Source organism: Nannospalax galili, unplaced genomic scaffold (genome assembly GCF_000622305.1).
Source record: "Nannospalax galili isolate Female #2095 unplaced genomic scaffold, S.galili_v1.0 scaffold1252, whole genome shotgun sequence".
NCBI classification, from domain to species: domain Eukaryota; kingdom Metazoa; phylum Chordata; class Mammalia; order Rodentia; family Spalacidae; genus Nannospalax; species Nannospalax galili.
Window position 1 is genome coordinate 278240 of NW_008330482.1, and position 14226 is coordinate 292465.

General features: G+C 44.2%; 1 protein-coding gene and 1 long non-coding RNA gene across 4 annotated transcripts in view; both read left to right on the plus strand.

The window, feature by feature from the left end:
• Window positions 1-10781, plus strand: part of Wdfy2 (WD repeat and FYVE domain containing 2) — a 201624-nt gene extending 190843 nt beyond the window's left edge. For all 3 annotated transcript variants that reach the window (XM_029570555.1, XM_008847350.3, XM_029570557.1), the window contains 4 exons: window positions 184-285; window positions 1221-1351; window positions 3289-3397; window positions 4537-10781. In XM_029570555.1, the coding sequence (XP_029426415.1) occupies window positions 184-285; window positions 1221-1351; window positions 3289-3397; window positions 4537-4566 (372 nt within the window). In that variant the 3' untranslated portion in view covers window positions 4567-10781. The remainder of the gene's footprint in view (window positions 1-183; window positions 286-1220; window positions 1352-3288; window positions 3398-4536) is intronic.
• A 1012-nt stretch (window positions 10782-11793) lies between these two features.
• On the plus strand, window positions 11794-13865 carry LOC115072766. The gene is made up of 3 exons (XR_003851783.1): window positions 11794-12767; window positions 13224-13350; window positions 13623-13865. It is a non-coding gene; the product is annotated as an uncharacterized LOC115072766 (long non-coding RNA).
• Window positions 13866-14226: the final 361 nt, after the last annotated feature.

The window sequence follows — 14226 nt, forward strand, 5'->3', positions numbered from 1 at the left end:
AATGCTAGGTTCTTTTTATTCACCACTAGATTCCACCCCCAGGGTCTGACAGTAAGTACTTTTGAGTGACTGAGAAATCAGTATTGTTTCTGATAAATACATTTTAATTCTGAAAGTTTCAGCAGTGTCTGTGGTTCCTCTGTCCATACCACTCCTCACCTGTTGTATGTTTTATTTGACAAGACTCCTGAGTGGTTGGACAGTGATTCCTGCCAAAAATGTGATCAGCCTTTCTTCTGGAACTTCAAGCAAATGTGGGACAATAAGAAAATTGGCCTAAGACAGGTGGGTGAGATGAGTGCTTCATTCAGGTGTAATTATGTGGAAGTAATTTAAACAGCACCCTGAAGGGGCATTGTAATGGAGTAAATGGTTGTACTATGGGCATCTTGTTACAACCTCACTGTGTTCTGCAACCCCTTCCTACTCGATTCTGTTCTGTAGTGATTTGTTCTCAGTAAGTACTTGAGAGATACTGTGTTAAAATTCTAATGTATCAGTTGAAACATACCTTAACATTCTAATTTTAAGCTCATTCACTTTAGTTCATATTGTTTCCAAACCATGAAATTACACGAGGGATATTTATTTCTCCTTAATCATTTTACTTTCCATCCTTCTGACTTGGTTTTAGTTATTTAGATCTATTATAACACAGCATTTCAAAATCTGATCCAGTGTGGTCTTCCCCAAGGAAATCAAATGTATCACAGTTCACTCAGCTTTAAGATCTGGCTGTTGGCTGCTTCCTATGTGTGTAGCTCATAGCAGTGGTAATTGGAAAGGATAGAGAATGGGAAAGTAAGAGAGAGGAAGCATCCCCAAAATTCCCATTCTGAATAGAGACCACCAGGAGTAGACACCTACCTGATATACCCTTTATAGGTTTCAGGGCAGTGTTGCATTGTGTTCAGTTGCAGGACGATAACCAGTCTTCCCAATCCTCTCAGCACCTTATAGAACAGTTAAATAATGTTATGTATTCTTGTTTACCCACATCAAATATAAAGTAAGCCCTTCCACTTAAGACACAATCACACTCTGACCTCAAACACACAACCCTCTGGCCTCAGCCTCCTCCCATTGCTGGGATTATTGAAATGTGCTACCACTCCAGGGCACTATGGTCTAGTGTCTTTATCTGAGAGCACTTGGTCTCACCTGAGTGTTCCTGGAGTGTGGCCAGACCCCTGCAACCTTTTTTCTTTCTCCTCCCCCAGCACCACTGCCGGAAGTGTGGGAAGGCTGTCTGTGGCAAGTGCAGCTCCAAGCGCTCCTCCATCCCATTGATGGGCTTCGAGTTTGAAGTGAGGGTCTGTGACAGCTGCCACGAGGCCATTACAGATGAGGAGTAAGTTCTGTGCTTTGTAGGCCTTTCAGGCTATGGACAGAGGCCAGCCTGAGCGCTTCACTCAGCACTCTAGCCATGGCTCCACCCTGGCTTGCTGGGGTCCATTGTAGACTAGGACATGCGGTAAAAGCCCTTCTTTGCCAGCAAGAGGTTTGTGTAATCATGAAGGCTAGGTAAAGAGAGGGCATGCTCAAAGAACTCACCACAATGCTCTTCTGAACCCTAGAGGTATGTATGACAGCAGATGTTCTCCAAGTAGACCTGTCAGCTCATTTACTGAGAACCACCCCGGAGAGCCAGGGCCAGGACTCTCCTTGGAGCCCAGGCTGGTGTCTTGACAGGTGCTGGATCAGGCAAGAGCTCCAGGAGGTTTCAGTTTCTGGGAAGAGTTGAGCCCTTTCCTCAAGATGTAAATAGTCCCAAGTTCTGCCTGGTGTCCTAAGACTTTGGCTGTAATAAGAGGGAAGCAAATCTATGTTGTCTCTTAGAGAACTGAAAACTCCCCCAGACACCAAAAGTTTGCTCACAAACAAGTTTCCCACCACAGGTTAGGTGGTCCTCCCTGCACTGTGTAAATGATATCATCCATACCAAAGTTAAGTGTCCTTGCCTGGGTGGTGTTCATGGTCATTGATTATTTTCCACTCCTATATATGATGAGATTAATGAGAGTTCTAGTCATTGGAGAGAGGTGAAAATTCCAATGCTTCATTTTATTAAGACAGCAGAGTCTAAAGGAACTTGAAAGCTAAGCTGAAATCTTTGATTCTGAACATTTACACTGACCATGTTTAGTATAATGAAAGTCTTTCCTCCAGATTTAGCTATAGAAAAAAGAAAACCATCTTCTATGAGCCCACAGTAGAGTAGAGACCCCTGAAAATGATGAGGAGGGTCTGCTCCAGGCTACCTGGCCTCCCTATGTCTTCTTCCTTTTCTCTGGGCAAGACCTTGAGTTGCTACTAGCATACCTAAGCAGTCAACAGGCCTTCTTACTAAAATCAGCAACAAAACCATAGACCAAAGCACAACAAGTTGTGTGTGTGTGTTTTTGCCTGATATATTACATATATATCCGCTTGTTAAAAGTTTTAGAATGCTATGAAGTTTAGAAACACAGTGGCCTCTTGGGCATTTTAACAAACACATCTTTTTAATAGGCCAAGGTAGAATATATTCCTAGCAAGTCCTTCCTTCTAAGAACAGACTTGGCAAAGGCACTGTGGTCCTTTAAAGATTTCTCTGAAGCATAGATTTTCATGGACTCCAACAGAACAGCACATTCTCCTGAAGGATCTTGGGACTTTCATCTTTCCCATTTTGGAGACTAGAAATGTACTTTTACTTAATTGAGGTTTTTTTGGTTTTTTGGTTTTGTTTGTTTGTTTTTTAGTTTTTGTGACAGAGTCTCCCCTGGAACTTGCTGTGTAGACCAGGCTGACCTCCCTCTCACAAAGATCTACCTTTGCCCCACAAATGGTGGGATTAAAGGTGTACACCACTGCACCAGCTTATATGACTTTGAACTCATGATTCTCCAGCCTCTGCCTGTTCATATTCTACCAGGTGGGCCACCACAACTGGCCTGATTATTTTTAAGTCATATAATAGGGCCATCAAGATGGCTCAGTGTGTAGAGGCACTTGCACCTAGGTCTGACAACCTCAATTCAATCTCTAGATTGCCAAGGTAACAGGAGAGAATCAACTCCTAAGAGTTGTCCTGACCTCCACATGTGCAACATGACACATCATTACATACATGCACAAAATAAATTAATAATAAAATTAAACCATATAACAAATCTCTAGGGGATGAAGACAGGAACAGTTCTAATGGTGAAGCAGCTTTAGCCATTAGGCTAAAAATTAGAGTTTAAGGTCACCCGTTATCTATCATTCATGTGTCCCCCTTTTACTCTCATTTGTTCCTTCCAGGCGTGTGCCCACAGCCACCTTCCATGACAGTAAACATAACATTGTACACGTGCATTTTGATGCAACCAGGGGATGGTTGCTGACTTCTGGAACTGATAAAGTGATTAAGGTAAGGTGCCATTTTATTGGGCTTTGTATGGTAGGCCTTGCAAATAGACCAGAAGGTCAAGACCTTTGAAGCTGTGTTCAGGTTGTCCTTGGCAGTGAACATTTTTAAGCACCTACTGCTCTCACGGCTCCAACCTGCAGGTAATCTACTTGGGATGTGATCTTTAAAAGACAATAATAGGAGGCTGGGGAGATAGTTCAGTTGGTAAAGTCCTTATAAGGACCTAACTTCAGTCCCCAGAACCCACATTAAAAAAATTCTGGGCATGGTGGTACATGTTTTTAATCACTGCTGGGGAGGTGGAGACAGGTGGAGCCTAGGGGCCCAATAGCCAGGCAGCCTAGCCAAATTGGTAAGCCATAGGTCCTAGTGAGAGATCCTTCCTCAAAACACAAGATAGATGGCTCCTGAGGAATGACAGGTGAGGTCCTGTAGCAGGTACACACACACACACACACACACACACACACACACACACACACGACAGTGAGTCCTATATGGCAGCTATTACAAGAGTAGCGTAAGCAAGAATAATCCTCAGAGTTCACAGTGAAGCATGTAGGGCTGAGTGGACCTTTGGTTGGAAGGCAGACTTGGAGTAAGCCACAAGATCTTTTCCCACTGAGATTAATTAATCCAAGAGCATTCATCAAGGCCTCTCTGAAGACAGAGGCAGGCCACATGGATTCAGGGCCACAGCAGAGGCCAAGGACCTCCTGTCCTGTTCTGGAGACAGCTGCAGGATAAGGTAGTTAAAAACCCTTTCTGGAGTCTCCATTGTGACTACAAGCAAGTTTCAGCTAAACTCTGGAAGCCACTGGTCCCTTCATGTTTGACATCATATAGAATTGTTTGGAAGATCACCTGAGAAGTATATGGAAGACAGAGCATTGGAGTATGCTAGTCTTCCCTTCTCCCTCCAGTGGATCTGATCTGCACTTATTCTCCTTAGAGGGAGCAAAACAGAAGCTGCCCTGTGTGCTAGAGCTTTACGGATTTAGAAGTCATGCTAGTGGTGTATATATTTTCTTGGTAATTGGAAATTAAAAAACATTGACTTGAGTCCCATTCTAAGAACGGTTCATCCTCAACACAGTCTGATCTTAGTCTGTCATCTGGCTTCTCTTGCTTTTTCACAGTTGTGGGATATGACCCCAGTGGTGTCATGATGACACTCCCAGGAACCAGAAAGATAGTTTTCACTGAAGAAATGCTTGATTGAATTGCAAATCATTACTGGAGAAGTAAAGCAGATGTGTGAGCAGGAAGAGAAACTGAAGACAGGATGAACTGGCATCTTCCCTACACAGTCAGTGGTGAACTAGTGAAAGAACAACGGTCCCAGGGACTCTTCAACTTGTTCATACAACAGAAAAAGAAGATATTTTTTTATCAAATGGTTTATACAGTCTGGCTGTGCTACATTGTTTTGAGTACACTGAAAAAAAATCTATATGGGATGTTTAATTTTCTATTTTTCAACTTTCCATTGCACTCATTACTTCCTATGTCAGAAAAATGAGAGAAATATCTATTTGGGGTGTTTTGGTCATTATAAAGTGGTTTCCACGTTTTCTTCGCCCCAGCATGTCTCAGGCAGGGTCTTTTTCTTCTCTCATGACTTCACCTGCCTAACCTCTGCCTCTTACCAGAGTGATGTAATTACACTGTTTGTTCCAGTGTTTCTGCTTTGATGGCCTCAGTGGATAGAGTTGGAAACCGTGTGTGTGTGTGTGTGTGTGTGTGTGTGTGTGTGTGTGTGTGTGTTTACCAGCTGACCTCTTGAATCACCTACAGAACAATCCGAGTGTATTGTCTCATGTATTCACGTTCTTCCTGAGCAGAAATGATCTGTTTCCGCCTCAGTTTTCTCTGCCTTCCCATGTTAGAGAACCCTGTAAGAAGCTGCTCCACCAGCCTAGGCACGGCAGAGTGACTCGGAGCTTCAGCCATCAGTGCCTGCATCTTTAAGAATTCTGTCAGGGTCTCTTGAACCTGTTATGTTTTGGTATTTGGGTTTTGGTTTTTGTTTGTTTTTTGTTTGTTTTTGCATAGCGCTTCCTTACTCTTAACAAGAAAAACAAAAATGTCCATGCTCCAAAAGAAAGTGTCTTCAAGGTGTTTTTTTCTGTGTGGTATTATCTCTGAACTTGAATGTTTATTACTCTAAGATTATAATCCGGTCTGTCCACCATCCATATTTAGTTCCTTTTTAGAAACCAGATATTTAAACATCTTTATCTTAATGTGTACTTTCATATTAAGCCAACCTGTGATCTGAGACACAGAGGTACCGAAACCCTGAGGCTCATGCTGCATTCCTGTTGGGAACATGAAAAATGACTTTAGAAAGTGAACCTAAAGAATTCTTACCTCTGAGGAAACCAAATCAAGCTTGAGAAAATGAATTAAGTCATTTCAGGATATCAAAGACCTTTCTAAAACGTCTTATTTTCACCCATCAAAATAGAATTAAAATTGGTGGCAAGCAGGTACTGGGAACTGCCCCACTCTAAGCCCTTCATACATATTCTGCCTCATTCGATCCTTTCCTGTCAGGAATGTCAGTGGAGGTCACTAGACACCTCGAGGGTCACCAGGTCAGATAAAGTCTTAGAGGTAACGCGGGACAGTTGCTTGCCCTACCTTTTCTGTGTCACACCTGTACAGTATATTAGTCACTTCTCATTTAACAGATTTTTTCATGGCGGATGGTAATTAAATGAAATTGCAATCCCCCATCCCCATGATCATCTGTTGCTGTTCTTACTGGGAGGTACTACTAACTGTACTTGGATACCACCCTTAACACTGACCTGACCGACAGTGCTTCCCAGGATGGGGCTTCCTGAAACTGTTCTTCTGGCTAGCACTGGGAAGCACACCAGCCAGTGTGTGTACTCCAAATAACCATGCCCCTGACAGCCCTTACCTGACAGCAGAACTCTGGGGATGTGCTGAAGCACATGGGTGCTCACACACGGTTATCACCACTGTTGCTTAACTGTCCTTTCCAGGGAACGCCTGCCACATTCAGTCAAAACTGTTATAACTGCTCTGAGTCATTTCTGCATGATTGCTCTGTTATGGAGCTTTGAAAAGGGAATTTGAGCTAAAATATTTAAGTGTCTGTCTTGTAGTTTATTGCTAGACTCTGTAGCCATTTACCAAAGTTGTAATAATGTGTGTTGGAAATGAGTAACAGGAATGAGTCTCCCTGAGCTTTCCTCTCCGAACTTCGGAGCATGACTGTACATGGGGTTAGGGAAGCAGAGACCCAGGTGCCAGCAAGCCTGGTAGGTATATATAGATGAATTCAGACTCCATTGGGAAACTGATTACCTGCATTAGATCACATGTAACACTGTGTTGCTGTGTTGGGTGGTCCTGTGCCTCACTCTAGTCACCTCCCAGCCTTGCTTCAGCCCCTTCTGTAGAGCCCTTCAGAGGTTGAAACTTCACTGGTGATGAGAATCGTGGTTGAAAACCACACACACCAAGGTACCCACTGCTCTGCCCTTTCCTCTCTCCTTACTTGTGTGGTTGCTGAATTTGTTGAAAAGAGTTTATCAGACCAACTGTGTATGTTAGTAATACTGTGAATCCTTGCATTTGCATGAAGTGTCTGCTATTTTTTTTTAACCCATAAATACATGCTGGTGCTCAGTGTCTTCCAAGCATTGTATGGAAAGGGAGGCTCCATCAGGCACGAAAGCTCACACCCCGAAGCTTGGTTTGTCTCTTCTCTAGGTGAAAATCACAGGTCTTATGTCATCCTTATGGATTTGCACTTTACTTATTTTTGTTCTACTACAGAAAAATAGCTCTGGCAAATGGTACTCAATGTAGCTGTGTTGGAAAGTAGAATACATATGTCATGCAGAATTATTTCCTATTTGGTATAAGAAAACTATCTTGTATTCTTCATCCCTCCAAAGGAATGATATTACCAGAGATGCCTGGGTGTGTCTCCACAGTAGTAAAAAATGGCTTCAGAAAGGAGTGCTTGGAACCTTGTGTCATTTTATGAGGCCAGTCAACCATAATGTGTTTCTCATTTGATTGTTTGAATTATTCATGGAATCATAAAATTACAAAACTGGAAGGGATCTTGAGATCTAGAATGTTCCAGGAAGAAAACACATTAGTCATACCAGGCAGTTAGATAGAGCTGCGTATAAACAAGAGAATCTCAAAGCATATTCAAGGAGCAGTTGTTTATGAATATCACCTAGTAACCGCACAAGTAGGCAGACAGAGCCGCTCCCTTGCCTTGGGACAGGGAGTCTCTGGAACCAGGTTTGATCTTATTTTGAGCAAGTTTGACATGACTCTTGGCCCTGTCTCTGGTTATGAGTGGTACAGTTGTGACAGCTCATCCATACATAGACTCCTTCCCATACTATGTCCTACTGACCACCCCAGTGATGGAGTTGGCGTTCATGTGCAGGGTGTCCTACAGAAGCCTACCCTGTTGGCTCCGGCTGCTCCCCTGAGTCCCGACTGAGACGTGTCCTTGTCAGACAGCACCTTTCATAGCCTCAGATGCACATTTCAAAAGTAGAATATATTTTTACTCAACATCTTTAAAAAGCTTGAATTTGGGCTTTTAAGTAAAAGAATAGCTCTAAACTATATCACAGTTAGTATCCATAAATATTCATTGAGATTAAATGAGCTTCTTTGGTTTTTGTCTTTTCATGGCAGTTCAATTATATAAAAGTGAGCTTTTTCACTAAGATTTATATTTTAAAGTGAAAGAAAAGCATTTTGCCAAAATGCTCTTGTTTTTCTTTCCTACAAAATTATGTAAGGTTAAATTTTTCCTGACATGAAAGTGGATACTAGCACCTTGATAAAAAGATACTGAATTGATTGTTATCTACATGATCCTTAGGCTCTAGTCAAACTGTTCCTTATTTGTTTCTATTTTTGTTTTTGAGACCCAGACTCGCTCATTATGTAACCCAAGCTGGGGTGAAACTGGTAACCCTCCTGTCTCCGCTCCCTTAGTGCTGAGATTATAGGCATGTACCACCATGTGGGCTCAGCTTCACACGACTCTTGTTGAGCACCCATCATATGCCAGGCTTTGAACTGGGCCCCAGGTCCCAGGCCCTTCTCTAACCCCACAGTCTACACACATAAGAAGATGGATCATTTTAGCATGTGTGATTAGCATGATAGAAGTGTGTTTGCCCCCCCCCCCGCAAATCTTCCTAGGGTGCCCCTCCCTAACCCAGCTAGTAGGGCAGAAAAGATTCGACCAGGGAGAGGACTTCCAAACTGAGTGGCCACAGATGAGGAGGGAATTAAGTAGGAAAATAAAGGGAAATGTAGGCAAAAACAGCACATATAAGCTTACAGTCTGGAATCTGCCTGGGGTACACAGGGACTTCAAGGGGGTAGGCACTGCCAGGAAACATCAAGTGGCTCAGCTATGGATCTGCAGCCTGAGCCCTTGTGGTTATCAGATGATGACGACCGTGTCATCCCCCTGAAAGGGTATACTATGCAGTTCCCTGGGACACTTACTGAGAGGCTCACCCTGTAATCAGTGCCAGTGTTCCAATTTTGGATATTTCTGGGTGTTCTACATTTGGTTAGAGGCTGTGAGGTGGACCTAGAGGACAGGATAGGCACTGCTTTTAGATGTCTGCTGTCTTCCCTGTCCTCCTTGGCCTTGGGACACTCTGCAAAGTAATGAATCATTCCAGTACAAGGTAGTAAACATGGTAGGTCCTTGTTGTGGGTCAGTTGCATTGGGAAAGCTTTCCCAATGCAGTTAGATTTTAAAAAGGCTCTGGGCATCCACTCTTTGAGAGATGTGGCTCTACAGAGCATGAGCACCAGTTGCCGGGGCTTACCAGTACTATTTTTTTGCTATTAAATGATTTGCCCTTTTTTCAAGACACAAGCTGTAACTGGCTTCAGGAATGTAAACTGTAGCTCAACCAAGGACCACATATCAACCAGGGCTTTGGGTTTGCATTTTTACCTTTTAACATTGCCTTCCCACCAAGAGGCCTCTAGTCTAACCCAGGCAGCAGTGTCTGCCCATAGAACTGTCCTGTGCTGGAGTGGGCTCCCCACTCCCGTGCCAGGGAAAATTTAAGTACAGAGCTTGTTGTCGAAGATATTGAAAAGGGGATTCGAGCTTTGAATGAGGCATGAATTCTATAGCCCTAAGGTCTCTTCTAAGCTTGTGACTCTATGATCCCATGAATGCTGTGTTACTGGACTAATCCTGACCATCACCAGTCACAGAGCTGACTCCACACAGATGAGAACACACTGCCATGCTTTTTGTTGTTGTTTCTGCCATGTGAAGTGAATTGTTTTCTGAGTTTCCCTGTCTAGAGCCTAGTAGCTGTGGTTTTAGAGATGGTAAAGGTGGACATTAATCATTAGTATCATCTCATTCAAAAGCTATCTTAGTGTTCACCTCTAGGACTTGAGGGTATCTGACTTTGTTGAAAGAAAGAGTTTGAGAATTACAGATTGATTCCAAGGTTATGTTTTTAATCTGACGTCAATGTTTTGGTTTTCTTTATCTTGGTTCTCTGGGATGCATGAAAGTGTGAATTATAACTCAAAAGTAGGGGTAAGATCACTACAAGTGGTTTGAAAAGAATTCATTGCTTCTGTATACATTTTATCATTTAAATGAATGACAGCCTGTTGGCAATAACATTGCCAGTGTGAAGTACGGACCAAACACTTGCATCACTGTTACTATTGTCTGTCTCTATTTGTGTCTCATGCCATTCCCTTGCTTTTTAAATGGCTTTGTTGTTCAAGGTACTGTCATTTCAGAGGGGGAAAATGGTCTTACATAACAAGTACAAAAACTTTTATTAACTGGACAGCAGGGAAGGTGGCCCACACCCATGCCTGCCCAACTCTATCAAACCATGGACACAGGCTCTTCCTTCTGCACAGCAGCCACCTGAGGCCTACATCTGGATGTGGCTGCCATGGGTCTGTTACATTATGAGTATCTTTTTCCAGAGAAATCTGGAATGAAGAGATTTGTCAAGGGCTTAGCTGAACTTGACATAAGCATGAAGCTGGAACAGATCTCTCCAGGGTGGTTCTAGTCAAACCCCTCTGGTGAGTATCATGCTGTGTGCTACTCACTGCAGTCCACCAACCAGACCCACCAATCTATTGACCTCCTGAATGTGATGAGAAGGTTCTATGATGTTAACACGTCTATATCCCACTCTCCGTCCAAACACTGCTCAACATTGTGAATGTTTTACTCTGCCTGTTTCCCACTGTGCTGCCCTCCCAACCTCTGATGTATGTGTAGCTATTTCCAATGTAAAGCCTCAGTGCTGTTGCCTCCTTGGCTTAAAATAAATGTCTGCACACCTGCCTACCATTGTGGTCCCATCATTGTTATATGTGACTGCATAAACTCACCAACCCTGATTGGTGCTACCCTTGTGGGTTCTGACCCAGATGGGAGGGATGAGGAAGTTTCCAGATGACTCTGTGCCTGGCTGTCTAGACCTCTAGGAGAGCTGCCATCTGGAGCCACTTGTCGCCAGACTAAGCTCAGCACACAGCACACAGGGGCCTCTTTAATGTAGGTGTGCATTTTCTGCTCATAGTAAACTGCCCAAGTGAGAAAGAACTTCAGGGCAACCTCTTTTTAAAAATCTTGATATCCACTGTATGGAGAAAAAAACAACAGGTACAAAGAAATGTGGCCTCTCTGAGGGGGGATAGCCACATGGCTGGGTTGCCTTAGCTTTCCAAGAGCCCCAACCCCTGGTCCTGCCAGCACAGCCTCACCTCTGCACAAGGCCCAGGTTTTCCTGCTGGAGAAAAGGAGTGAGGTGATCAAACCAAACCTGATTGTAAACAGTGCCCCTCCTGTTAGCCAGACACACCTTTCAGACAGGCTCATCCAGAAAAATCCCTCTCAGGGTTTCTTGGCAATTAGTTGATCCCTGGGTCTGAATGTCTCAAATACTACGGAGGGGCCACAGCTGAGTTTTCCTTTGCCACGGGGACAAGTCACATTGAGTTCATCTTGAACACCAAGAACTTATGCAGGTGGAATGACTACTGAGAGAAGCTGGTGGGATGGAGAGATTTTATCAAAGTGTATCATGGGAGTGCCAGGTAGTTCTTAAAGCAACTCTTCAAACATACGTAAACTAGGCCCCATTTAACTTGTCCCTATAAGTGTGCATTGTCAGCGGGTGTGGTGATGCACGCCTTTAATCCCAGCACTCAGGAGGCAGAGGCAGATGGATCTCTGTGAGTTTGAGGCCACCCTGGTCTCAATAGTGAGTTCCAGGCCAGCTGGGGCTACAGGGAGGCCCTGTCTCAAAAAAAAAAAAAAAAAAAAAAAAAAATGTGCATTGCCTTCTGGGAACATGTACAACCAAGCCGTGTGCAGCCTTCTCCCTGGCACAGAACAGAAGCAGCTGCTCAATGGTCAGCCTGTAGACTCAGGAGTCCCCTCGAATTGACAATGTTGGTTAATCATACTTTTAGAATATTCTAGAACATCAGAAATATGAGAAAGGTAAACATGAGGAAACCCTGTCTCTGAAGAGCAAGGTGAGCTTGTTCAAAGCCCCAGTCGTGTATTTGAAAGTTCCCATTCCTTGGTGCCTCTTTGCTCCAGTGGCATCCTTGGAGGGGGAGCCTGCCCACTGGCCTCTAGTCCACACCTCTGCTATTTTCCCATTGCTTCTGTTCCTGCACTGGGTATTGCCTGGCCTGTTTCATTCTCTGAGCCAGCCATTCCAGGATTTCATTGAACTTGGCTGTCCCAGTGAGAGGAATACAGAGAAACCGTTTCCAATTTAAAAGTGAAAAAGAAAGCTAGAAAGTGCTGTGTACTGGCCTCCTTCTACCAACATCTCCCAAAGAGAGGTAGAGGGGCCTGCAGTGGCATTAGATGCTGCCCCTACACTCAGAAGTCCATTCAGTAGGTATGAATATCTGCATTGTGAAATCTACAGAGAGTCCCAATTAGGAGCTGTTATAGCTGTGATGGATTCAGGCATAAACCATAGTTGGGTGAGTTTGGGGACCGGCGTGTAATAGCCAAGGTTGAATGGGGGTGGGGGTATGTTGTGTGTCCAGGAGGAGGTAGTTCCACTTTCCTAGTGCCTAGGGGTCACTCAAGCACCGGTGGGGTGGCGCGCATCAATAATGAGACAGCACCAAAAAGAAAGGGCAGGTTTGCTCATGAGGCCATGTTCTCTTCTGACCCATCTCCTCCCATCTGCCTCCTGTCCCTAACCTGTCATCATAGGAACACAAAGCCTCAACAAATGAATACTTCCATCTCCCACCCCTCCCCCAGTTGCTGCTCTCTCCAGCTGCTGTCTGCTATGACTTCGTAAGTTTCTCAGATGACTGCCATCACCTATGGAGGAATCATGCACAGCACAAATGTTCAGGAGACCCACCAAACCCATCAATATAAGTGGGAAAGGGTTCAAAATGAGGGCTGAAGCATGACCCAAAACAGGTGAAGGAGTTGTCTCACCAAGAGAACCCAACCACAGTCACAGCAGAGTGGGGGCAGTTCCACCTGGGTTTCACGGCCATGAAAGCTAACTTGCCATCCAGGCCCTGTGTCAACTGCCAGGAAGGAAGTCACCCAGAAGAAAATGCAAAGGGTAGACCAGACACAGTGTCTGTCCTCCAGTCTGCCATGGAGTCACAGCCTTACATCTGGGAGAAAGCTGATGAAACTGTGTCCTCAAATTGAAGGGATTTCATGTGGTTGACTTTTTAATACCAAAATGTCAAAAAAAAAATTGAGATCATAACTGTTCTTTCTACTTCAAAGCTATTCAGAATGATTCCAGAGAACCTTATTCTGAAGGCCCTGAGTGCTGCTGGGTAGAAAATGCTGCACGTCAGCCAGAGAGTGTGTTGGGTCCTCATGTCCCTCAGACTTCTGGGTGCCTGTCCATGTGAGTAATCACTCCATCTTTCTGTACTACCAGCCAGTTGCCCATGGTTCCCTGAATAACTCCAATAAGCTCATTGGTTCATCAAGTTGGTATGAGTTGTGCTGGGTGGGCTTCCCTGGGCCCTGCATCAGCTCTCTCTCCCTAGTACTCTAACCTTTAGAATCCTGGCTGTGGGTTCCTTGGATTGTTTTCATATTTTCCTCTTTTGGGGAAGGAAAATAGTAAGAAGGGAAAGATATTTTTTCATTTCCTCTGCCTCTCCCTCAGCACAGGTGCTACTTAGAGGCAGCATTTACCCAGTTTCACCGACCTGCCTGGATGTACCAATGACCCAGCTATGCTTGGCTGCCAGCAATACTCCTTCCCCCTCAGACCTCAGGGAGCACAATGTCTCCAACTGGAACATGTTGTGAAACAGAATGGTTCCCATGAAGCCAAGGATGGAAAAGAAACTAGGGAAAGCAATCTTTAAGAGCTTAATAGGGCTCACATGATTTTTGAAAGAGTTCATATAATCCAAGGCAAGTTCTTTCTTTTATAAAATGAAAAATGTGTGTGTGCTGTGTAAGATTTACTGAGTAGTCAAAGAAAACAAAGAATTCAAAACTTTCTGCAGGACCCCTCAGACCATAGGTGGCCACATGCTCAGGCCTGCCCAGCCTTCTGAGGCCTCTGGCCACAGAAAGGCTACCTGCACTGAAAGGTCCAGTCCCTACATGGCGATGACACAGGACCACATAGTCCTGTGCCTACTGTCCCACCTGGGGACAACATGTGGTCACATGTGCCATAACCCAGATGTTAGATTCCAGCAGTGGGTTTGCTAGACACAGATTATATAAACATAAGTTGATGTTGGCATTGTCAGGATAGTAA